The sequence below is a fragment of the Eutrigla gurnardus genome (assembly GCF_963514095.1).
Source record: "Eutrigla gurnardus genome assembly, chromosome: 12".
NCBI lineage: Eukaryota > Metazoa > Chordata > Actinopteri > Perciformes > Triglidae > Eutrigla > Eutrigla gurnardus.
Genome location: NC_139926.1, coordinates 19,013,250 through 19,038,144, shown reverse-complemented (window position 1 = coordinate 19,038,144; position 24,895 = coordinate 19,013,250). Strand labels below are relative to the sequence as shown.

Genomic DNA, 24,895 nt, shown 5'->3' with positions numbered 1-24,895 from the left:
TACAACTGAGGTGGTTTTACATGAAATAAGAGAGTGTTTTCCATGTGGGATTAAAAAAATGTGTGTTTGTGCTGTTGTCATGACAAAGCAGACTCCCCTTGTCCGTGATTGTTGTATATTCTATAATGAAGTCATGCTACATTCTGTGCTGGCTTGACTGTGTTGCAGAGTTGCGGACTTGTCACCCCGGTTACTTCCAGTGTGACAGCGGACACTGTATCGCCGAACGCTACAAATGCGATGGCAACGCTGACTGTCTGGACTACACCGACGAAACGACCTGCCGTGAGTGTCCCGCCATCAATGTTGATCCTGTTATAGTTACTGTCTCCATCACAAATAGAGACTTTTAACATATATATATATATATATATATATATATATACTAGCATGCACAAGTAAATGTTTTATCACTGACTTTCAGCAACCCGCTATCCCAACGGCACATACTGCCCCCCCTTCCTGTTCGAGTGCAAGAACCACATCTGCGTCCAGCCTAACTGGAAATGCGACGGAGACGACGACTGTGGAGATAATTCAGACGAGGAGCTCCACCTCTGCTGTAAGACACAAACTCCCACAAGTCAAGCACATTCCAAACCCAGAAACGGGTTTATTGGCTCACCATTTTGCAAGGGAACGTGCTAACGTGTCGCTTCTGTTCCTCCACAGTGGACATCCTGTGTGAGAGTCCGTTCCGTTTCCGCTGCGACAACAACCGCTGCATCTACAGCCACGAGCGGTGTAACTCCGTGGACGACTGTGGAGACGGCTCCGACGAGACACAGGAGAACTGTGAGTGTGATAGTTTGCAGACGATGCTGTCATTTATCTGTCCGATGTTTTACAGCGTCTCTTGAGTCGATATGTTTCTCTCCATCTAGGTCAAAGTGCCACTCCCGGACCCTGTACAGATGATCAGTACAAATGCAGTAACGGACATTGCATCCCTCTGCAGTATGCCTGTGATGACTACGACGACTGTGGAGACCAGTCGGATGAGCTTGGCTGCCGTGAGTACATTTACAAAGAGCATGTTAGTATTGATTCAGAATCACCACCGTGAACCACGTTGGTCTTTTGTACTTCAGCTTTCCTGTCTCACGTTGGGTGAATAAACACAGAACGTACTGTAGAACATGTCATGTTATTACATGATTGTCTTGTGTTTTTTTTGCCTTTGTCAGATCATGGGAGTGGACACGTCTGCAGTGACAACATCTGTGAACACAACTGCACCGACCTGACGCAGGGAGGCATCCTGTGTTCCTGCAGGCCCGGCTACAAGCCCATGCCGACAGAGAAGCACACTTGTGAAGGTAAAACGTCACATCACTCAGAGAGTCCTGTACTCTGTTATCTGTTTAGACACAGAAGTAGTTTCATTCAATTCATTTTTAGTGTTTTTTTTTTCTCTCTAAATCACATCTTCTGCTTTCACAAACAGATGTGAACGAGTGTGAGGAGTACGCCACGTGTCCTCAAGAGTGCCAGAACACAAAGGGCAGCTACGAGTGCTTTTGTGCCGAAGGCTATGTCTCCTTTGGCGAGCCGCACGGAACAGAGTGTGCTGCCCAGGGTAAGGCCTCTTTACAAGCTTTTTATTCGTGTGTGAAGAACCCTTGCATTGAAATGTGCTAATTGCATTTATCGCACCTTCATTTCCGTGAAGGAAACCCACCGGTGCTGCTGTTGCCAGACAATGTCCGCATCCGGCGTTTCAACCTGTCCTCCGAGCAGTATTCGGACTACGTGGACAACGCCGAGCACATCCAGGCCGTGGACTACCTGTGGGATCCAGAAGGACAAGGACTCAGTAAGACTTCTACTGTAAACCTTGTAATCTCCTTGTCGTTAGCTGCAGTGAGTATAACACTTTTTTTCCCCGTGTGCGCCGCAGGTGTCGTGTACTGGACCGTTCTGGGTCGGGGATCTCAGTTCGGCTCCATCAAACGCGCCTACATGACCACGTTTAACGACAACGGCAACAACCCGGTGAGAGAGGTGGACCTGAACCTGAGATACATCGCTACTCCTGACGGCATCGCCGTGGACTGGGTCGGCGGGTAATTCACTAATTTATGAGATAACCTTTGCAGATGTTGCTCCAAAATGTAGTTCAGCTGCTCAGTGAGTTTTTGCCACCTCACACAGGCACATTTACTGGACGGACTCGGGGACCAATCGGATTGAGGTGGCCAAATTGGATGGGCGGTACAGGAAGTGGTTGATCCACACAGACGTGGACAAGCCGGGTGCTATCGTTGTCAATCCGTCACTCGGGTACGAGGCAGCAGAGCTTTAGTGTACAAATACGTTTTTATTCCTCTGTGCAGTTTGAAGATGATTTTGTCTCTGATTATTCCTGTGTTGGTAGAATGATGTACTGGACAGACTGGAGCAGGAAGCCCAGAATAGAATCGGCTTGGATGGACGGGCAGCACAGAGAGGTGCTGGTGGCGGAGGAGGACCTGGGCTGGCCTACCGGGCTGACTCTGGACTATCTCAACGGAAATAGGATCTATTGGTGCGACTCCAAAGAAAACATCATTGAGTCCATGAAGCCTGATGGCACCGACCGGAAGATCGTCATATCAGGAGGTGAGAACACCGGCAGCCGGTCTGCAGGAATGCAAACAGATATGAAGTATTTTATTGAAGTAACAATGGATGTTTCATGTGTTTCAGACATCGGCCATCCCTACAGTCTGGATGTGTTCGAGGGGCACGTTTACTGGACGACCAAAGAGAAGGGTGAAGTGTGGAAGACTAACAAGTTTGGGAACGGACACAAAGTCAAAGTTGTAACCATCAACCCCTGGCTGACTCAAGTCCGCATTTACCAGCAGCAACGACACAACCAGTCAGGTCAGACCACAGGGATTCAAATACATGAAGGAAAATGTCAAATATCTCATACGCTGATGTTGGATTGTTGCAGACACACACATGACCCGAGACATAAAGGTTCTCAGTATGTGACGTTACACAAATAAAGATTATGAATCGATTTGAAAACTGTATGCAGCACATTTTGCACTTTAGGAGCTTATTTATTACTTCAAATTAAGATTACAGATGGCAGGAGAGTAAAGAAAATGTGCGTTCTGAAAGAATATATAATCTAAACAAGGAAAGGTCCATTAAGATGAACTCTTCTTCCATGTGCGGCAGCAATAACAAAGAGTTCCAGACAAAGAGAACATGGCATTATAAAATCTGACGGTGTGTATCTTTGTGCTCTTCAGTGCTCAACCCTTGTAAGAATGTGTGCAGTCACCTGTGTCTCCTCCGGCCGGGTGGATACACCTGTGCCTGCCCTCAAGGCTCCTCTCCGGTGCAGTACGACTCCAGCGAGTGCGACGCAGGTAAACAACCGCCTAAGTGCATCTGCTGCCTGCACACTTGTGTTGCATCTTGGGTTGTTTTTGTTTTTGCATCCGTAAATCCATTCTTCATACGTGCCTGGCTGCTCCTGTGTGGTTTTGTGAAACTGTGGTGTGATATTTTTGTTGTTGTTGTTGATTCTGTGTGTGCCTGGCTTTTGCTCCTGCAGCCATTGAGGCACCCGTTGCAATGCCCGCTGCATGTAGATGCATGAATGGTGGAACCTGCTACACTGATGAAGGCGGTCTGCCCAAGTGCAAGTGAGTTTAGTTGTAGGTTCCATTCACACCAGTGGTTGATTGATTCTCTGTCAGTCGTCTCTATTAATGCCTGATATTTGTGGTATTAAACGTATTTTTAAAACAAAAATACACTTTAAGATTTTGTTTTGGTTCTTCGTGACTCTCTGCAGATGTCTGTACGGTTATGTGGGCAGCTATTGTGAGATGGGGAAGTCAAGGGGCGCTCCAGCAGGAACAGGTACTGTAATCTGTCCATTATATACACTTTTATTTATTTATTTATTCTCATGGCACTCAATTTTGAATATTAGGTACACTTTGTTCCTCCGTCAACTTAGGGAGTTCACTAAACGAGCTCTTCCAACCCAAACCCGTGGGAGTCCTTCACACACACACACACACACACACACACACACACACACACACACACACACACAATGGTTGACACGCGGGAGCTGCTGCAGTGGCAGTTGTGATCTGTTTGCTTTACTGGAGCGGATTGAGGCAAAATGTGATGAGGTTACACTAAGCTACTCAGGCAAATAAAAACGGTTATTCTCAGCAATTTTAGAAGATGCTGACTGAACAAAAATCGCACATTTCCTTAATAAATAGCAAAGTAATGCTTCCAATGTGTCACTGTTTAACTCCTCCTAATGTTTTAGCAAACTAACGGGTCATCCAAGGGACATGAACCCTAAAGGACTAGTCAGCAACATTTTATTTCAGTAGGGACTTTTATAATCAGCACCTTATAGTTTATATTATTTGTATTTCATTGTTATTTAAACAATAACATAAAATAAAATAATATATCATAAAAAAATAAGCTACAATTTAAACAATTTAGACACAGATTAAAACACTAAGTGAAATTTACATTGAATGAAATTAAACAGTTGTTGTCTTAATATGGATAATATGCATAGAAGTAAATATTCCCCTCTTTTCCTTCAGCTGTGGCTATTCTGCTGGCAGTTTTCATCATCCTGATCACCGGGGCGTTGGCTGTCGGGATTTTCCTCAACTACAAACGGACGGGATCTTTCATCCCCTCCATGCCCAAACTACCCAGGTATGTCGGCTGCACTCTTTGTTTGTGCTGATCTAGAGTTCAGATCAAAGTTCAAACTGAGGTGTTTTGTCCAGCCTGAGCAGCCTGGGGAAGTCCGGTGACACGGGGAACGGGGTGACGTTTCGCTCCGGTGATGATGTCGACCTCGGACCGCCACACGTCGGAGTCTCATTCATCGACACGGCCATGCAGATGGTAAGTTATTATCAGTTAATCATTTAAAAGTTCACAGTATCAGCATATTCTTTTAGTGCTCTAGGTTCATTTCAGCGTTCCTTCTAGAACGGTTTGTGTCAGAATTCTAGTCTCATGGATATAATATCCCCATAGGATGATAACTTTGCCATGGCGGCTGGGAGGCCGCCGATCACGTTTGAGAACCCGTTATACGCCTCGGCTCCCGGAGGGTCCGGTGATCCCGCCGTCATTCATGCCTCACAGGTACTCATTAATCTCTCTGCAAGCCAGGCACTCTACACGGTTCAGTGCTTTTCATCATTCCAGCATATTCTATCAGGAAGTCAACCTTTTCTTTGTTCTTTCTAAAATCCTGATATTTATTTCAAACCTTATTTATTCTCGAAAGAATCTTTGAGGTTTCCCTAATTTGCAAAGATCGAGATTACAGTTAAAGAATACAAATATATATATAATTCTAAAGCAAAGAAAGAAATTATCAGAAAATGGTCAGAACATTTTCATGTCCATGTAGAATAAAAGAAAAAATAACATTACAGGTAGTGTTTTTGTGTGCAGCCGTTTTCCAGCACGTGCAGAGAATGTATGAATGTGTGTGCGCCTGCTGATTATTTTAATAACCATCCGTTAAAGGTGATGAAACATGTAAATCCACACCTTCACAGGTGACTGTCAACGTGAGCGGTGAACAGTTGGAGAACAAGTTTGGGAACCCGTCGTTTCAGAGCGCCGGCATCGTGAACACGTCTTCTGTCCCCACCAAACCTGTTCAGGTGACTCCCCTTTAAATACAGCATGTGCATATAAAACAACGTAAGCTGGGGTCATTATCATAATCGTATTAAGTGTGGCGCCACGTCACCTGTTTGTGTTTTACTGCAGGAGTCAAAGTGGAGCTTTTTCAAGCGGAAATTAACGCCAAGCACCACGTTTGAAAACCCGACATATTCAGAGGTAAAAACATGTTGAGGACGCCGGTGACGGAACCAGAAAGTGCTGGTGTTCTTTCAGCTCGTTGACCTTCTGCTGCACTGTTTACAGATGAAGGATGAAAAGCCTGCAGGAAGCACCGGCGGCCCTTCTGCCCCCGAGCCGTCTCCGTTTGTGCCCCCCGCCAAACCCCCGAAGAAGGGTCTGAGCGCCTTCTCGCCGACCGAGGACAGCTTCAAAGACACGGCCAACCTCGTGAAAGAGGACAGCGACGTATAACCCCCTCTCTCACAGACGGGAATTTAAAAAAAACAGAAACACACTTTGCACAGAATTTATTTTTTTATGCAGCCTGTGTACAAAAATGTGGAATTGTTTTTAGGAAAGAGGAATACATTTCTATAGAATGAAGATAAAAGTCTCGTGTGACTACGCCTTCTGACATTTCTTATGCCAATTCTTCTCCTGTTAATGTTTTCTTTCTTCTGATGTACAATATGTACATCTTTGCACTGAAGCTGCTGATAGAAATGTTAATAAATAAGTTGTATATTTGTAAATTTGAACAGTGAGATTTTGAAATAGAGCCTATGAATAGGTCGACATAAACACATAAATAACAGATGAAAAAGAAAAAAAGAGTGAGCTGCATTTTGAATGTACAGTACTACTTATATGATCGAAGGTTATTAGAGGAATGCGTTGAGAAATTATATTTCTTTTGCCACTGAACAAAACTGACGACGTATTTATGCATCGTTCATGTTTATATACCTCATTTCAGGGCTGGAAACTAAACAAAAAGAATTGGATTTTAACTTATGCCATTCAACTTTTCAAAGATATGTGCTTCAGTATAAACTAATACTGTACATGAGATAAAATACGTGTGTGAAGCATGCTTACTGTACTTAATCAAACTCATTGTGTTCCCTGACTGTTTGACTTTCAATCAACATGCTCATTTTTTTTTTTTTTTTTTTTAGTAATTATGGAACAATGGCCAAAATTGTTTGGAGCAATACTTGAATGTGCCCATGTTTGTTTTTTGCTTGTGAATGAATTTGTGTAGTTGATCATCTTGAAGAGCGACACGTGACCTGATGATGCAGACGTGTGCGGTCATTTTATAAAACAAAATCTTTACAGAATGATTTATTTTGTATCATAATGAGTCCAATAAAAAAAGCTGTATCTGATCATCCAACAACCGGCCCGCATGGTTTAAATTGCTGCTGATACATGAAATGAATAAATTTCCTATTTTGTAACTCAGTCTTGACACTTTTCTTATTGTCACACACTTTCTGAAAACTGTCTGTCATACTTTTTAGATGTTTCTTTCACCCTTAGGTGTGGGAAGAAGCACATTGACAACAAAGTCGGACACAAATGAAGGGAGGTAAGACAGAGGTATCCAGAAAAACTTGGCATCCCAGCCTGCACTGTAACGCATGCGTGGGAAGAGAGCTGTCACCGCGTGCTCCATACACCTGGTCACCTTGGAGGTATCTGGACTGCACAAGATCCCCATGGAGAAGGCCTGAGCTCTCAAATCTGAACGGGGACGACAAAGCAGAACATTCAGAATAGTCATACGGCGCATTTGTGTTGCTGAACTGTACTTCCACTCACAGTCCTCAAAGTATGTATCCCCATAGGAGTCTTTGACGTCTTGAGGGAGGCGGGTCCACAGCCTCCTCAGGTCTGCTTCTATCAGATCCAGGTTGGTAACGGCCGTCTTGAAGAAGCCGGGCTCGATGATGCTCACTTTGATGCCAAAGTGCCGCATGTCCCTCCTGGCCCAGACGAAATACAACAATGAATGTGTGCTGAAAATGCAGGTTTGCTTTGCTTATGATAACCTCTTATTGTCTTCCCACTACCTGAGGCTGTCGGAGAAAGCTTCCACTCCCCATTTGGACAGGCAGTATCCTCCACCAGTGAGAGTCACTCTGCCCAGAATACTGGCCACGTTGACCACCCTGCCCCGCGCCTTTTTCAGAAGAGGTAGGAACTGGAGCGTCACCTCAATAACTCCTATCAGATTCACATCCAAAACCTTTGTGAAATCCTCCAACTGCATCCATTCTGTTGGGCCGATGGGTACGGACCTGCCGGCATTGTTCACTAGACCCCACAGACCTGCAGAGAAAAGAGGCAGACATGAACTCATCGTCTTGATTTCCCTTTTGTTTTTGTTCTATTTACCTGCAGAAATATCAGAAAGTCTTTGCAGTTAGGAACTGGATTGATTGACCATTTGGGTACCATCTGTGTTATTTGTTTAAAAAAAATCTATCAATCAAACCAGATACATGTTCCAGCTCAGTGCCTGTAGAGTAAGTGTAGTACCATGATTTATTCCTAGATGGCGACATAGAGGTAGCCACGCTCGAAAGCATACCCTGCTTTATCGTCTATTTGCCTCTAAATGGGACCATCATTTACTAAATAAACACCAAGCTGTTATATCACAATGTTTTTTTACATTTGGGTATTTAACACCAGCACAAAAAGAAAACAAATCTAAAGATGTTGTTGATGAAATATAAAAGTTATCCTTTTCTATCGAAGGAAATGATGGTGGAATGCCACTTATCTTATCAGTGTTGAAAATGCCAAAGTATATAACATACAGAACTAGGGAGAGTAGTATATGGTGCTTGGGAGTTACACAGATAGAGCAGGCGTGTTCACTCCAGCGGGGTAAAAAACTAAACAGTTTACAGGATAAACTTGTTTTTATCAATCTGTAGTTCAGATTTATGTTTGGAGAAGCTTTACCTTCTTTAAAAATGCAGACTATGAGGTAAGTATTTTCTCCCTCTACCAGAACATATCAGTAGGAGGATGATGAGTTGATGGTGCAGGTTGCCTCTATCTCTCCCAGTGCCTCACTCTGACTGGCACCCTATCAGTGTGTACCCCCTACTGCTGCTCACCTCGCTCTCCGACCTCTCTGCTCACAGACTCCACCGCCCTCCCGATGCTCGCCCCGTCTGTAACATCCAGCAGGAGGGTCTTCAGCCTGGAGGAGGCCGCCGCTGTCAAATCTGCTGCACCTTTCTCCGAGAGACACGCGGCCACGACCCGGAAGCCCTTTGCGTCCAGCTGCCTGGCCAGCAGATTCCCAAAGCCGCTGTCACAGCCCGTGATGAACACATGCTTCTGGCTGGAGCCGGCGACCTTGTAGGAGTCTCTGATGTACCAGCGGATGGCTGCGAGAGTGGCCAGCAGGAGAGCACAGGTGAAGGGCAGGTGTGACAGGATTACCTAAAACACAGAATCCACAGCTACATGCCATATATTCAACACACGTTCTCGGTAAAAGCTAAAGAGAGGTCTGACAGAGAGGAATCCACTTACCTCTAAGAAATCCATCAGATTGTCAGTTGATACCTGAGTGGAGAAACTTGAGATGTTATATATTCAATTCGACTCCACACACATCAAGCAGGGGCTTCAGGACCATTAGATATGTGGGGGGTTTCTGTTAAGGCGGGGGGTCTGGGTGTCCTCCCCCCAAAAAATGTGCAATATATCTTCAATATATATTGCTATATGATCAATATATGGTGGCGAGGCCCATGCATAACCCCAACCATAACTCTAACCCCAATTTTCACATTTCTGCTTATATCTTGGGAACGGAGGGTCATAGATTAATGGGGGCGGGACTAGACAAGCCTCGGCTTCTCCCGCTTTCCCTTTCGGACATGTGTATTCATGTTTACTGTGTGAGCAAGATGTGTGATGATGACTTAATGTACATGCCCGAAATAAACAAATAAATAAATAGAGACGTCTGACCTAATTCAAACCTTCTGAACACACCAGTCTTTAGCCCGTGTCTCTATGACTTACCGTTCCAGAGATACAGCCAAAATGAAAAAAAAGAAAGAATTAACCCTAAAACCCAACCCTAAGCCTAAACCCTAACCCTTTAGAACCAGTTGGCATGGTCAGCGGGTGTCTGCTGGCAGTTGTAAATAAACCTCAGCTCCGCATTGCTCCACTGCTATCTAGTGGGCTAATCTGGCCACTGCAGTTATGTTTTTTATTCAACCCTTTATTTTAGATGCAACATCTCTTCAACAAAGGAATTCCTTTTACACACATAAAAGAATGGTGAGGAAATATTGTAATGGAGTCAAATATCTTGCACTCATTACATGAATCTGACAGTTTTGTTAACCAGTTTTTCAGATTTAATCATTTTACATACAAAACACAAGATCAGCTTCTTAAATTATGTAACATTAAAAACAGTTAAAATTAGCTCCACCTCAACAAAAAACTTAAACAGTACTCACACATATAGGCATCAGTAATATTAATCCAGCTATATAATGTATAATAATGACAATGACAATAGTAATATTATATCAATAATGATAATGATGATACTACTACAACTAATAATAATGATAATAATAATAATAATAATAATAATAATAATAATAATAATATTACAACAATAAAAAGAAAAAATGTGAGTATCATTAGTACTTTGTGGTTAAAACTTTTATTTCAGTAAAGGATCTGAATGCTTCCTCTACCTGTGAAGTGAACTTTAGCTCCATTGAGCCTGAGCTGTGGAGTTCAGATAAAACCATGCCTATCTGCAACACATAAAGCAACAGAAGTAAGTAGTTAAAGTTTTTTGTGTCATTAATACAACGATTTTCTTTCTTGCGTGGTTTGTGTAAAAAAATACATTGCTCAGTTATGCCTGATCCTTAACTCGGAGTCAAATAAATAAGAATACGACAGATAATATCCAGATTCTGTTTGAATGCTCCTAATGAGCACCAAAGCAAATTACTTCAGATCCACACTGTGTAAAATGTTTGTAATGCAAACCTACCATGGTGTCGTTCTTCATTAGAGAATAACTGAACGTGGCGACAATCCTCTCAGTCAAGCTGGGTCGGGGTGTGATGATTATTGTTTACAGTGTGTCAAGGTCCACCGTGGATATAAAAGCTGGCGCTAAACGTTTCACCAACACTGGGTTGTGTAACAGAAAGCCTGGATTTGATAACTGTATTTCCCTTTTACCTCAAGTCAACCCCCCCAAAAAGCTTACAGACTAGGTTTTATAGTGAAAGTAAATCGAAGCAGAATATTTGAAGAGCGGGTTCAAACAGGGGCAAAGGGGTCAAAGGTCATCAAGGACAAACGCTTTAGAATTGATCGAGTTGTGATGCGGTTTTTGCATCGACTGCAATGTTGCTGTAATTTAGATTAGATCTTATAATCAATACGGCAGGCGTGATCATGTATGGAGTCAGAGGCTAGTGAATGGACATGTTTTTTTAATATAAAAAGATGCAAACCTTCATATACAAACATTTATTGCTGCAACTTAAACCGATTTGACAGAAACTACAGTCTAAATACTTTTGGTGTGAATCTAGGGCTATTTTGACGGAAAAGTACATCAGAGATGCAGGTCGGCATGTATGCCGCCGGCAGCCAGAAGATCTTCGCGTCCCATCCGGCGGAGTAGCGAGTACGAGGATGGACAGCAGAGACGGCGTGCTCCATGCAGTGGACAACCTTCATCAGATTCCCATCCATCAATATACTGAACCTTTGACCCAACATTTCATTAGCTGAAAGAGAAGCATATCACACACATGGTTTATACACACGGGACAAAACTTCACTTTACAGGTCTGTCAATTCTAATTAGCTTCAAATCATTTCCTGTATAATTTGACTCATTATAGATACAATACATTAAAGTGCCATTTGGTACAAATAGTGATATCATAAAGCATTGTCTATAATTGTCTCTTCAAAAGGACTCATCGAAATGGTCTAATATAAACTACTACTCAGAAGATTGAAATTCAACGACATTTATTATACTTAACAGACACAATAATTTAAGATATCGATTGAGGAATTTACCTTAAATAGCTAAATTCTATATTTTTTTCAAAAAGTCTCCAAATAGTGAAGAGAACATTTGAGAATATTTATCTGACATCTAGAGCTATAATAAAAATTATAATTAAAATTAAAATTAAAATTAAAATTAAAATTAAAATAATAAAAAGTGAATATTATTTATCAACAAATGGAGTAACTCACATGCATTCAGGAAACCAGGTCCATAGTCTTCCTTCACATCCTGAGGTAATCTGTCCCAGAGCATATTCAGACTACTTCGGAACATATCTGGACTCATGATATTTGTTCTGAAGAAGCCGGGCTCGATGCACGAAACCTTGATGCCAAACGGTGCCATGTTTAACCTGAAAAACACACCAAAAAGAAGGTTTGCTCCAAGTCAAGAAAACACTCGCGTGACTAACCAGATGTGCACAAGGTGTAAAAAAAATCAGCTCTCACCGCAGGCTGTCGTTGAAGGACTCCACTCCGTACTTGGACACGCAGTATGGCCCGCCAAACGGGCTGACCCGCCCGAACACGCTGGCCACATTCACCACTCGACCTTTGGCCTTCTTGATGAGCGGGAGGACACTCAGCGTCACGTCAATCACGCCGCACAGATTGACGGCGATCATGTTCTTGTAGTCGTCTATAGTGAGCCAGTCGGTGGGAGCGGACGGCAGAGCGATTCCGGCGTTGTTCACGACGGCCCACAAGCCTGGAGCAACACAACGAGATGATGAACGAGATGACGAGGCGTTGAGCTTTTAGGAGTTTTTATAGTCTTTATTTTTTTTTTGGCGCCTTGAGTAACAGGAGCCGAGAAGGCAGACATCTCTATGTCTGATATCTCCTAACCAAGCAACTTGCATCAAAACAATCTAGATTGATAAACTACAGCTAAGAGGAAAAATATGTATTTTTGATTTTGGGGTGAACTGTCCCTTTAATGGCCAAATGCATTGCATGGATGGATAGATACTTTATTGATCCCGAGGGAGATTCAAGATTACATTAGATTATGAATATGTTGGTGGTAGCATGTGGTGACTGCAGCCGGTGAAAAAAAACAAAAAAAAACATCTGCTGTCATGACAACCAACCACAGACGTATTCAGGAGATCACAAATTAAATTGGCACGAAACCCAAGTGAGACCATAAATTGTCATTTTTACGCTTCAATATAATGTGATCATTCGAAATCTTAAAAAAAAAAAAAAAAAAAAAAGGTGACCTAATCACTTTGGAACAGGGCCACGCTAGTCGTTTCCCCTTGTTTGCAGTCTTTATGCTAAGCTATGCTAACTGGATGCTGACTGCATCAAGAAAGTGATTACATGTTTTTCTTAAAATGTTGAACTATACCTTTAAAACTTGGAGATACATTTCAAACATAAAAAAACATCAATATTGTTCCTGAAATCCGTGAGCCTATCAAACTTGGGGGATCCACTCACCCTTTTCTCCGACCAGCGTCTTGATGAAAGCTGCCATGTTGCCGACGCTCTCGGAGTCGGTGACGTCCAAGTGAAAGGTCACCAGTCTGTCGGAGGTCGCCTTCCTCAGCTCGTCCTCGCCCTTCTCAGTGTAACACGCCGCAATCACATTGTAGCCCAGCTCGTCCAGGTGTTTTGCGAGGAGATTTCCGAACCCGCTGTCGCAGCCGGTGATGTAGACGTATCTGTCTCCCTTGTTGGGCACCCTCCTCCTATCCTTTAACCAGCGATAGACAATCCAGGGAGCCACCAGTCCGAGGACGTACATGAACATTTTCATTTCTAAAAAACAAAAAAGAAGATATAACATCACATCAACACCGTGTGAATGTCATCTGTGGAACCTTTTAGCTGACATAACCTCCCCAGAAGGTCCTTGGCACTTTCTGTGCCAAGTCCTTGGCACTTTCTGGAGCTTTCAATTGTGATGTCAGCTACTGTTTCTGAAGTTAAAGAATACATTTTTAATCTGTTATTTAATCAAACACTACATCCACCACCCCAGATCTTCAGACTGAGGCAATTTTCAGTTCTACCCCCTTGCTCACACTACATTGAACATGAAACTGAGAGGTGGTGAAACCTGTTTCCGTCTTTGGGTGGATGAAATACCTGTAGTAGGAATGCCTGAATTATTCAACAGGGAGGCACATGCTTGTGCGATGACTCCTTTGTCTCCAGAGCTTTCTCAATGGGTGGCCTCACAAACCGGAGTAAAACCTGTTTTTAGCTTTGCAGTAAAGAGTCTCTTTGTCTCTCTTTACATTTTCACAGTTTCAGACCAAACATGAATTTATATCCATCATAGAAGACAAGAGGAAAAAACTAATATTCACATTTGATTAGCTGAAGTCAGTGACTTTTTTCATTCATTGATCATTAAATTGTAATTTCTGACGCCGGGAGGTATCTTTGAGCTCTATAATAACAAAAGTAGAAGCATTGGCAAGACTTGACTTGTCATTTTGCAAAATAGGCAGATCCACTGAGACTGTCTTGTAAACTTAATATTATGGCTGATTGATTATTCTGAAGATCGTTTTGTAAATTACCCATAGAACCACGTGATTGTTAAAATGTCACTAAACAGTGAAAATGCCTTGAAAAAATAATAAAGAAATAGTTCTTAAAGATGCTCCATCCTACTATAAAGACAATCAGCAAATCCTCACTGGAACATGGGGACGTTTTGGTATTTCTCCAGCAAAAATGACAGATAACCAATGAATTATCCAAATTGTTGCCACGTTATTTTGCCCCCACTGAGATGCTAGATGTCACATAATATAACATTTTACCATTCGGATGAGGGTTGAGAAGAGCGGCGGTTCAGCGGCGCAGCAGGACGGGAATCCTCAGCAGAGACGGCGGACAGGCGTCGGAAAAGTTCCTCTTCTTTTTTTTCCTTTCCATTTATTGCCATCTAACTTCCGGGGAACTCAGCTCAGGTGCTCCTCCGCCCTCTTTTTTTCCATGAAATGAAGAGTGTCTAACGCCATCTGCTGGAGAACTCTTGATAATGGTTCCCATTTCCATTTCCGCCACTGTCTGAAAAAAAGAGAGAAACTTACTGAAAATAATGACTTTCTAAAAGAAATGACTTTTTATCTCCAAATAATGGGAAACTTTCTAAAAAATAATGTGAAACCTAAAAATAATGAGAAACTTTCTAAAAATAATTACTTATCTCCGAATTATGAGAAACTTTCTAAAAAAAAAAGAGAAACCTTCTAAAAATAATGACTTATTATCTCCAAATAACGAGAAACTTTCTAAAAAAAAAATGAGAAACTTTCTAAAAATAATGACTTTCTAAAAGAAATGACTTATTATCTCCAAATAATGAGAAACTTTCTAAAAATAATGAGAAACTTTCTAAAAATAATGACTTATTATCTCCGAATTATGAGAAACTTTCTAAAAATAATGACTTATTATCTCCGAATTATGAGAAACTTTCTAAAAATAATGAGAAACTTTCTAAAAATAATGACTTATTATCTCAAAATAACGAGAAACTTTCTAAAAAATTATGAGAAACTTTCTAAAAAATAATGAGAAACTTTAAAAAAAAAAGGCTTATCTCAAAATAATGAGAAACTTTCAAAAACTCATGAGACATTTTCTGAAAACAATGAGAAACCTTCCCAAAATAATGAGAAACTTTCTTAAAATAATCAGGAAAGTTTCTCTTTTTTGTGGGAAAGTTTCTCTTCTTCGAAGGGAAGTTTCTCTGTTTGGGGGTGGGGTGGTGGGTGGGAGTTGCCCCTGAAAGTTTCTTTTGTGAGAAAGTTTCTCTTTTTGGGGGTGGTGGGTGGGAGTTGCCCCTGAAAGTTTCTGTCTTTGGGGGAAAGTTTCTCTCTTTGGGGCGGGGAAGTTTCTGTTTGGGGAAAAGTTGCCCCTGAAGAGTTTCTCTTTTGTGAGAAAGTTTCTCTTTTAGGGAGGGAAGTTTTCAATAAAATGAAAAACTTTCCCAAAATAATGAGGAACTTTTCCAAAGTAATGAGAAAATTTGCTTCTAAAGTATAACTTTTTCATGACTTTAATCTACTTTTAAAATTACTTTTCAAAGTTTAACATTGTTTTAAGAAAACTTTTACATAACAATTAACCATCATTTCCAATCTAATCCTGTTGGACAAGTATCGGCCACTCACCATATTCAATCAGTGACTCGTCATCGTCACGTGTCCTTGAGTGAGATTTCTCCCGTGTTTGTAAATCCAGATAAAAATGTAAGAGAGTACAAAGTACTATCTTCCAAATGAGTGCTAGTCCAGGTAGGAAGGAATGTCAAGCCGACAACCAATCACACATTTCAACACCTGTAATGTAATCTTCAAAAAATTTTATTGAACAAAAGTATTTAAATTCTCATCACGTTGTCAGTGATACAGTACCATAGTTTGATCTCAGCGATTCATATATGCACCTCATCTTATTTTTTAATATATACATACAGTGAAGACAAGAATTAAATAACAATGCTCAATAACATTCAGATATATCATATAAAAGCTAAGGATCCCATGATCAACAACACTTCCATTGGTAAACAAATGCACAAAGGATAAGAAAATAGACAGGGGGAAGGTTTGGTAGGACTAGAATATTTCTTCACTATAGACCAGACGACAGTATATTTGGTTTCTTGCAGTAAAAGATGACTCTTATTATAAACGGACTGTTTGTTCTTAGTTACAATTGCTTCACTTGTCCAAAGTCCCTGTTTTTTGCGCAGCACATGCAGCTTAAAATGATATTGATAGCAGTTTACCACGCAACTCAGAGTAGTTAATTTCTGAAACAGCAGGTCCTTGATTTCAGCTAGAGGCAGACACAAGCAGGCGATTTCACCATCTTACAGTCGCTGGTATATTAGCTGTAGCTAACTACTTAGCCAATTAATGATGGAGGAAGGGTCTATCTGCAGACTACACGACACACCCCTGTGGTAACCCAAATTATGATCCTTTCATAAACCTAAATAGGTGACCGTCTCAAGGGTGCCTCATAAAGCGGGTGTGTCCTGTAGCACCCACAGTTTGAACAACTTGGATGGAAGTGACGCTCTGTTCCTACTTTAGGTGGTGAGCTAGTTTTGCCGGACATGCTAATGATTATATTAAAGCAGATGAACACAGCGTGCAATCCACATCTTATACTTTTACCTAAACTCTGGAGGATGTGTTTTATGTCGAAGCCTTTCCAAAACCTCAAACTCCTGCCATGCCTAGTTACGGTTGCTAAGCTATGATTGGACGATTGCTGTTTGAGGGAGGGGTTTAATGGACTGGTGTCATGAATTAGTAGTATTATGAAGTTTCTTAAAATCATTTGTTGACCATGAATGATGTGTGATGGGTAATCGTAGAGCTCAGGGCCATCCCGTCTACTTAATTATGTTTTTGAGGTCTCAGTAGATCATTAAAATTGTGCAGTTTTTTTGTGTATGGCGACACTTTTTTCTGCTCTTCTCCGTTCACAAAGATAAACTCATCTTTGTCAAATAGTACACCTGCTGTGGTACTCTCATATAGCTGTATTCATTCACAGGAGCAGATTAAGTGTAGTTACTCAAAAGTGTTACCAAAAAGTCTTTTTTTTTTATTATTATTCTTCAGTCAGTATCGTCACGTAGCTACAGACACATGCTGGAGAACAGAACAGAAACATGTGACACAATATAAAGCATGAGCATAGAGCTACGAATGAATGCCAAGTATGGTGAGTGCAGTGCAGACCTGGAGCCAGTAGTATGGGTACAGGGTGGCACATTTGGTTACATTGATAAACATTCAAACTCTACAGGAAATCCGAGGTCTCCCCTATTGCATTAATGACCCCCCCGGCTGCCTTTTAGAAATATTACATGAAGTATTGTATCCACATTTTCAATAACATCACTACTAATCACTGGGTCTGTGCAGACAGAAACAATTTGAAAAAGTGACAGAAGACACACGTTGGAGGATAGAAACGATGTAGAGGAATGATGGAAATAAGAAGAAAAAGGCAAGAGAGTGATTCTGGTCACTTTGTGAAGTCATTCTATGAAAGAGCAATGACTTAAACCTCCAGAGAGGAATTTAAATTATCTTAAAAAAAAAAAGAAAAAAGAAAGAAGTTAACTCAGGAATTTGTTTTTAAAATAAACAAACAAACTAAAACAATGGCAAGCAATCTGACAGGTAAGGTCTTCCTATGTGGATTAAGAGCAATGGTGTAACCTACAATGTGCGTGGTAGTACATGGACATTATGTATGACATCAGGAGGAGAGCTCAACCCCCAACAAGGCCTCGGGCGTTCTGATAGCAGCAGATGTGGTCACTGCACATGTTAGCTCATCCACGAGAGGCTTATTAAGCCGCACATGAAGGATGTAGCTGGCTATTTCCTGACGCAGCGCTCGCCGTCTCGGGGTGAGGCGCTCGGTTGTAGAGCGAGAAAGAGTTTCATCACTACTGGAAGGCGAAAAAAAACAAACTAGATGTAGTACAGACGCCACAGCGAGAGGGTCCAGAGCTAAGGCTTGAGTTAAGACAGTTAGGGGGTGGCATTAGTATTATATGTGTGTATGAAGAGCGTGTGTGTGTGTGTGTGTGTGTGAGATCCAGTGTAGGTGTGAGGATGTGTGAATCACAGCAGCGCTTTGACCAGGTACAGCTTCTCTCCTTGCTCGCTGGTGAAGATGGGGGCTTTCTTGTAGTGCTCCACTAGTTCGTCAATGGAGCTGAACTTGCGCTGGCCGATACAGTACACTCCCTCTGAGTGCTGCACTTTAAAGTGCTTATTCTTACCGGCCGCCTTCAGAGACACGGAGAAGTCGTTGGGCTGGAAGTAGAGAGGGAGACAGATGTTGACAACGGTTAGAGCCGGGAGAGAGTGACAGAAAAACTACATGAAAGCACATTTTAAAGACAGGCCGCTGTAGTCCAGCAGGTGGCAGTGTATTCGCACATTGAAAGACAAGGACCCACATTTGTCAACTTGTGAAATTTTGGAGATATAAAAAAGCAAAAATCCTTCAGTACTTCTACTCCAAAACTTTAAATATGAGCTACTTCAAGAAACATTTATGACTTAAAAATACGACATTTAGAGATCGCCATGAGTGTTAAAGGCTCCCTGTTGGGATTTGGACCTCATAGCTGCTTTTCTATGAGAAAGCAGCAGTTTTATTTATGAACGCATGGCCTACCAATGACTTCAAACTATTCCACCGATCAATAGGTGGCAGTAGTAAGAAGACGAGTAGCTACTAGATCACTTTCGTTACTGCATCTTGCACGATTGCAATGATGTTGTGGTGAAAAAATCTGTCCACACAGTGAAATGTCCTGACCAAGTTCTCCAAGCTGCTTCTGTGGGAGTTTCTGCTACAGTAGTACACACACAGACACAGAAAACAATACCTGCCTGCTGTCGTGGCTGGTAAATATTAAAACCATATTTGCTTTTGTAGAATAGAATCACTAAGAAAATGTAATCATGTATTTAAAAGTTTTTTTTAAAACATGCTGGCTCTTAAATATGGGGCCATAACATGTCAAACAGGAAATAATTGGATTTTCCTTCTACTTAAATGTATTAAATGTCCTCTTCTGCGTCATTTGAGTTTCTGCCAGCCTTCCTAACGCAACTCAGCCATGACTTCAGCCCTTAGACTCACTGATGACTCGCTGTCTCGTATGATGAAGTCGCCCTCCTCTCCTCTCTCGTTGAGTATACACTCGGCCTGATGTCTGGTGATGTCGCCGTAGTACCAGTCCCTCCCGGCGAACTTCCCCGAGCGCGCCGGTGACACGAAGCGGTTCTGCGAGATGCTCGGCGTCGAGGAGGGAGGCCCGGGCCGCTCGTCCAGCACCATCACATAGTTCTTAGGCACCAGTCCCACCATACCACGTGAGTTCTTACACCTCCACCACTCCGGGTCGTTCTCGGGCTTCTCCACCACCTCCATGACCTCTCCCTTCTCAAAGTTCAGCTCTTCCTCGGTCACAGAGCTGAAGGGGTAGAGCGTTTGAACCAAGTGGAGCACTACGCCGCGGCCGCCTGCACGCCCGTTGGACAAAGTCCCCTGAGAGCCTCCCTGGTAGCCCTGCGGGGAATCTCCTTCCTCTCTGTCGTCAGCCCCGCCCATCTCCTCTAGGACATAATTGGAAGGAAACCAGCCCACGCGGCCCCCTTGACTGCCCCGCCACCAGCCGTCACTGCACTTCTCCATCACGATGACCCTGGAGGCCTTGACCAGGGTCAGCTCGTCCTCTCTCTCCGCTGTGTAGGCGAACTTGACCACGGCGGGGATGTTGAGGTCATAGATCCTTTCAGCGGCTCCTCCTCCTCCTCCTCCGCCGCCGCCGCCGCTGCCATTGGAGGGGTACTCTGTGTCTGAGCTTGGCGTTGGGGAAGCATCACGGGCGCTCGTCTTCCTCTTAGTTTTACCCAAACCTGCAGAATGAACAGAAATAAGAGAATGTTACACAGATCGAAAAACTTTTTTTCTGATTTGCTTTGAATCAACTTTAAAACCTGCATTTATTGGTCACAACTTCAAACAGAAAATTGACTAATAATCACTTTGTTAGCAAACAGATTCTTATTGACACATTGCATTCATTTGGAATCATGTTTGTTAATGTCCCACCATGACCGTCTGCCATTCTTTGCTGGGCAGGAAGCTGTCAGAGTGGGTTTCTCACCGAAAACACCCGATAAAGACACGGAAAGTTCAGTTAAGATGTAAAAATGCTCCGTAGAGCTGAAGGAGGTGATAATTCTCTGCAGCTTTGTCACTACAAGAAATCCCTCAACAAATAGTAGAATTGATCCACTGTTAATATCAAAATATTGACTGTAGTATAATCCAAACGCATTAGGGCGATGGTGAGAGGCTGTGAAAACTGAAAGCATGTTTGAGAAAGCAGAGAAAGGCCTGAGCTCCTTGGGGAGAGGAGGCAGTTTAGGTCAGTAGGAAACTAATTGAGGCTGCAAGTTGCCCTCGTGGGACCCCAGAAGCAGAGAAACTACTTTAGAAATAGAGGATACAGGATATCCCACGAGAAACCTCTGCAGTGAAGGACAGATCGATACTCTTGATAATAGAATTAATACAAAGGCTCATACGTTCACTCGCACTAGAATGCCCCATGTCGTTTAACTGATTGTAAAACAGACTTTACACAATGAAAGCTTATTATCTGGTTGGAATCCCGTCGACACGATCTACATCTACACATCTATACTAATCAAAAGGCTGAAAATAGGCGGTGGAGACGGGGAATGAAATGTGGAGCAGGCACCATGGGCTTGATAATGACAAGCACATCCAACATCAAAGTCTGCTCCCACCTTGCCTGTCTCGGTCGTTTCCACTAGTGTACTTTCAAAGACGTCTTTAAACATGTGTTTTCACCCTTCAATGAGGACGTGCGATTCTTAAGTCTCTCGGCTGAACACAACCGGGAGGGTCCCCATCGAATCCACGTTAAAATAATAACGACGCGCCGCGTTGGTTGACAGCATTTAAACCGCTCACTTGACAGTTGAGGCTCATGTGTGCAACTAATAACTGAAGTGAGCTTCCTGACAGCTAATCACTGAGATTTTTTTTTTTTCCACAGAGCCTGCCATAGAAATGTCACTGCAGAATACGACATTTACATTTGGGGGGGGGGGGGGGCTTTGGAAAACTGCTGGGTTCACGCAGAGTAGCATGAAACTTGTTGGCAGAGGGAAGAGGAAGAGGAGGAGAGCTCTGCAGAAAGACGAGGTGTCCCTTGGCAGCTGTTTCTCACACAAACATTAGACCCAACACATCAGAGGCCACAGCTGACAAAAACGCAAAGAAGAAGGATGAGACGGGAATAACAAGCAGATCATGTTTATGGATAGCAGTGTGCATTCTACATATCTGATAGCTGTGTGTGTGTGTGTGTGTGTGTGTGTGTGTGTGTGTGTGTGTGTGTGTGTGTGTGTGTGTGTGTGATTCAATGTCTCCTGACTGTGAGCCAAAGACAAAAGGTTGGCTCTTGAATCTACTTCAGGTAGTCCCTTAGGAAGAATGAAATAGACTGTTGCTGCCACGGGGTAAAGAAGACACACACACACAAGAAGGCAACAAACACTTTGACGCGCACACACACTCACACACACCTTCCCTTCACTCATTTCCACTTCAAGGCACCGGCCTGCTGGTTAGAGCTGCAGCAGGCTATTCCCTCCTCCCACACATTCACTCCCAACCTTCACCTACCTCTTCATCTTGTGGAAGGAGACTTGATTTTCCACCCAGAGGACTTCAACTCGGAGGGAAGCGAGTTGATAAAAGCCTGCAATAACTGCATGTTGCAGCATATTGCTTCACTACACAGCTTACAGTGGAGGGCAATTGTGGAAGTCACTGTAATAAATGAGTCCACACAATACCACACCCGCTTCCAGACACGACGCAGTAATAATAATAATAAAAAAAAAAAGAAGACAGCACACCCTGCCCCCTATATGAGGCATTAACGCTGTGTCAGCGAGTGCTGTTTTAAAAGAGTACTTTGAGTGAATCACAGATGAGCCATGTCGCCCTTTTAAACAACATGAGCAGCGTTGCTCTCTTCTCAATATCCCACAAGTGCCACTGCGTCTATACTTAATGCATTACTGCGTGTAATAGCAGAAAGACCTGCCAAAAGGCTTCAGGAGACACGTGAAAATAAGTGGGGGATGCTTGAGGCAGCGGCCGGCAAATCATAGGCACGCAGCATTTAGGGGCACAAATTATGAAAATTAGTGGTTCAAATTACTGATGCCTCCTTCCAAAACACATGCAGATCAAAAAACAGTCACTGTACAAGTTTTAACAGAATTTCAGTTTTGTGGAACTTAATATATACTATTTGTGGCATGATAAAAAAGTTATGGTATACCAACATTTCCATCTCTAGAGCTATGCCTCAAAACATTGGGGCTGTACAGCTTTATGCTATATCCGTCTTCAACCACTAGGCCACCAGACAACCTTGCAGATCCCTAATACTAATCCAGGTACCCAATGTACCCCGATACTTGCCAGACTGCATGGACCACTGGGGACTTTGGAGGCTCAAGCAGAAACCAGCTATAATCAGGAGCTTTCTGACTGAACTACAATAGACTGTATATTCTGCTTTACACAGTTTGCCCGCTTGTTTGAGCAGGAAATGGGCTTAATTCGCTCTACACTTACACCAACTATGCCTTCATTAGAAAGTACTGCAGGAACATAATGCTGTTTGACCCGAGGACAGGACAAAGTGCTTTTAAACGCCTCCCATTCACCCACGCACACCGACACCGATGTCATGTTAAAAACTCTCAGGTGGACAGCAATCTAACTTGCCACTTTGTCGCACTGGCCCAGTTTCAGCAATGAGTAGGCCTTTCTGAATACTTCCATCCATTACTGTCTTTATTTTCCATGAGAGGAAACTGGGGCACAGAGCAGCATGGAGCCATTTACAATTCAATTCTGCCTGGATGAATGTCGACGACAACTACAGCAAAACAAAGTAAATAAGGAGGAAAAACCAGTAATCACAGATTGTCTGCGAAGCCCGATGTGGTCTTTGCTGAAAAAGAGAGAGAAAAATATGCAGAGACTACAGATGGAATGAAGTAATCACGCTCTCAGCCAATCAGATCCTCTATTCAAGTGTGTGAGTAAGTTCCATTAGCTCCTGACCTCACCTATTGCTCATCACCTCATCAGGAAAATGTTCTCGCCTATTGGATTCGATCAGGCTTTTAACACTAAAGAGCTACTGGCGGGAAGAAAACTACTTGGACTGAAATGGAAGTAGGCCATAATGTTGTAGACGATATATAACAAAGTCAGGGACAGAGAGGTAATCTATCATCCCAGCACCACCATTAGGCTGCTGATTTCTCCACTAATCAATCTACTCATCATAGAAAAGCAGCGACCTACAGAGACCGAGGATGGGGCAGATGGGGAGAGAGTGTGTGTGTGTGTGTGTGTGGTTGGGGGGGAGATTAGGGGGGAGATGCATGTTTTCCTCGCACACAATGAACCCTGGTGACGGTGACAGTGGCAGGCTGTGCCACGCTGGCCCACATAAAGCGGCAGTTTTCCTGAGGGCTGGTATCCACAGAGCCGAGAGGAACCCCTCCACACACCCACACCCACACACACACACACACACACACACACACACACACACACACACACACACACACACACACACACACACACACAATTCTATTTTTTGCTTCAACTGAAGATCTTGATCAGTCTGTCTTGTTAGAATTCCACCCCATGTTCCTCTGTCCTCCCCCATCTCTCTCGCCCTCCCTCTACCAGCATGACAAAAAGTGGTAACTGATGCTACACATGTCAAAACAGATGCATTTCCATGCCGTGCTCCAGCCTGCTCTCTCCCTGCTACGGGAAAGTAGAGCAAGCTGATCATTTTAGCTTAATTCTTTCATTCTTGATTTGACCTATATACCAACAGTCCCCATGTTTAGCACACATTTAGAACGGATGCCATCTCATTCTGTCAATGCTGCTTTTTTTTGGCCGTCCCGTCTGTAGCATCTGTACTCTAATGGCGATTAGGGGATTCAATACCCCCCCGATCATTTTGTGCCTCTATCTCCACATGAAAATCAGAAAATAAAATGACTTGATGTGCTGTTAGGAACAATTTCATGATGCCTGAGTGACATTAAGGTTAATGTTTTGAAGCCGAAGGTTCAGAGGCAACAGTTGAGCATTATAAAAGGTACACTATGGATGCCACATCTTCAAAGTTACCATTTCAGTTTCTTAGATACTAATTTGTTTCTATAGCTATTACATAAATTACTCCCTTTATTATTTAAGCAGCTTATTAATGGTCTGCTTAGCTTTTTCTGTCTTGGCCAATGCCATAAAAGTAGAAATTTGTCAGTATAGACAGTATCCCTCTCATAAGTTGGCAGCTTTGGCTGCATACACGGTGTAATGTATTCAAGTCATGACCGGGGACTGAGACAGTGTGTCGACAGCTGAGAGCAACGGCCAACTCACCAGGATCCCCAGCGTGCCCGGTGACAGCTCCCATCGGACACACTGTGAGGGAATCATCTTACTTCTGAGTCGCATGCACACAAACTGACCA

At 42.8% G+C, this 24,895-nt stretch overlaps 3 protein-coding genes across 5 annotated transcripts in view; 1 reads left to right on the top strand and 2 right to left on the bottom strand.

Annotated features, from left to right (window-relative positions):
• Window positions 1–7,121, top strand: part of lrp2a (low density lipoprotein receptor-related protein 2a) — a 43,553-nt gene extending 36,432 nt beyond the window's left edge. For 2 of the 3 annotated variants that reach the window (XM_084023555.1, XM_084023554.1), the window contains 20 exons: window positions 169–285; window positions 425–562; window positions 673–795; window positions 885–1,013; window positions 1,188–1,319; window positions 1,448–1,579; window positions 1,673–1,816; window positions 1,901–2,066; window positions 2,155–2,283; window positions 2,378–2,601; window positions 2,689–2,868; window positions 3,249–3,368; window positions 3,557–3,647; window positions 3,800–3,867; window positions 4,587–4,704; window positions 4,779–4,899; window positions 5,035–5,145; window positions 5,568–5,675; window positions 5,785–5,856; window positions 5,944–7,121. In XM_084023555.1, the coding sequence (XP_083879681.1) occupies window positions 169–285; window positions 425–562; window positions 673–795; window positions 885–1,013; window positions 1,188–1,319; window positions 1,448–1,579; window positions 1,673–1,816; window positions 1,901–2,066; window positions 2,155–2,283; window positions 2,378–2,601; window positions 2,689–2,868; window positions 3,249–3,368; window positions 3,557–3,647; window positions 3,800–3,867; window positions 4,587–4,704; window positions 4,779–4,899; window positions 5,035–5,145; window positions 5,568–5,675; window positions 5,785–5,856; window positions 5,944–6,111 (2,591 nt within the window). In that variant the 3' untranslated portion in view covers window positions 6,112–7,121. Of the gene's footprint in view, window positions 1–168; window positions 286–424; window positions 563–672; window positions 796–884; window positions 1,014–1,187; window positions 1,320–1,447; window positions 1,580–1,672; window positions 1,817–1,900; window positions 2,067–2,154; window positions 2,284–2,377; window positions 2,602–2,688; window positions 2,869–3,248; window positions 3,369–3,556; window positions 3,648–3,799; window positions 3,868–4,586; window positions 4,705–4,778; window positions 4,900–5,034; window positions 5,146–5,567; window positions 5,676–5,784; window positions 5,857–5,943 lie in introns of those variants that run through there. The other variant, XR_014598104.1, reaches the window with a different exon arrangement.
• A 41-nt stretch (window positions 7,122–7,162) lies between these two features.
• Window positions 7,163–14,644, bottom strand: LOC311021495 (uncharacterized protein; the record flags this gene model as incomplete). The annotated part of the gene is made up of 11 exons (XM_084022099.1): window positions 14,535–14,644; window positions 13,198–13,518; window positions 12,199–12,457; window positions 11,938–12,101; window positions 11,239–11,453; window positions 10,703–10,774; window positions 9,202–9,234; window positions 8,778–9,108; window positions 7,719–7,977; window positions 7,468–7,631; window positions 7,163–7,389 (listed from the first exon to the last, which is right to left on the bottom strand). Exons 2-11 carry the CDS (start codon window positions 13,514–13,516, stop codon window positions 7,163–7,165), a joined length of 2,043 nt encoding a protein of 680 aa, XP_083878225.1. The 5' UTR covers window positions 13,517–13,518; window positions 14,535–14,644.
• A 1,425-nt stretch (window positions 14,645–16,069) lies between these two features.
• The window catches only part of nck2a (NCK adaptor protein 2a), a 29,075-nt gene continuing 20,249 nt past the window's right edge, over window positions 16,070–24,895 (bottom strand). The window contains exons 3-4 of the mRNA XM_084023311.1: window positions 19,411–20,189; window positions 16,070–18,572 (exon numbers count right to left, since the gene is read on the bottom strand). Coding sequence (XP_083879437.1) covers window positions 18,378–18,572; window positions 19,411–20,189 — 974 coding nt within the window. The 3' untranslated portion in view covers window positions 16,070–18,377. The remainder of the gene's footprint in view (window positions 18,573–19,410; window positions 20,190–24,895) is intronic.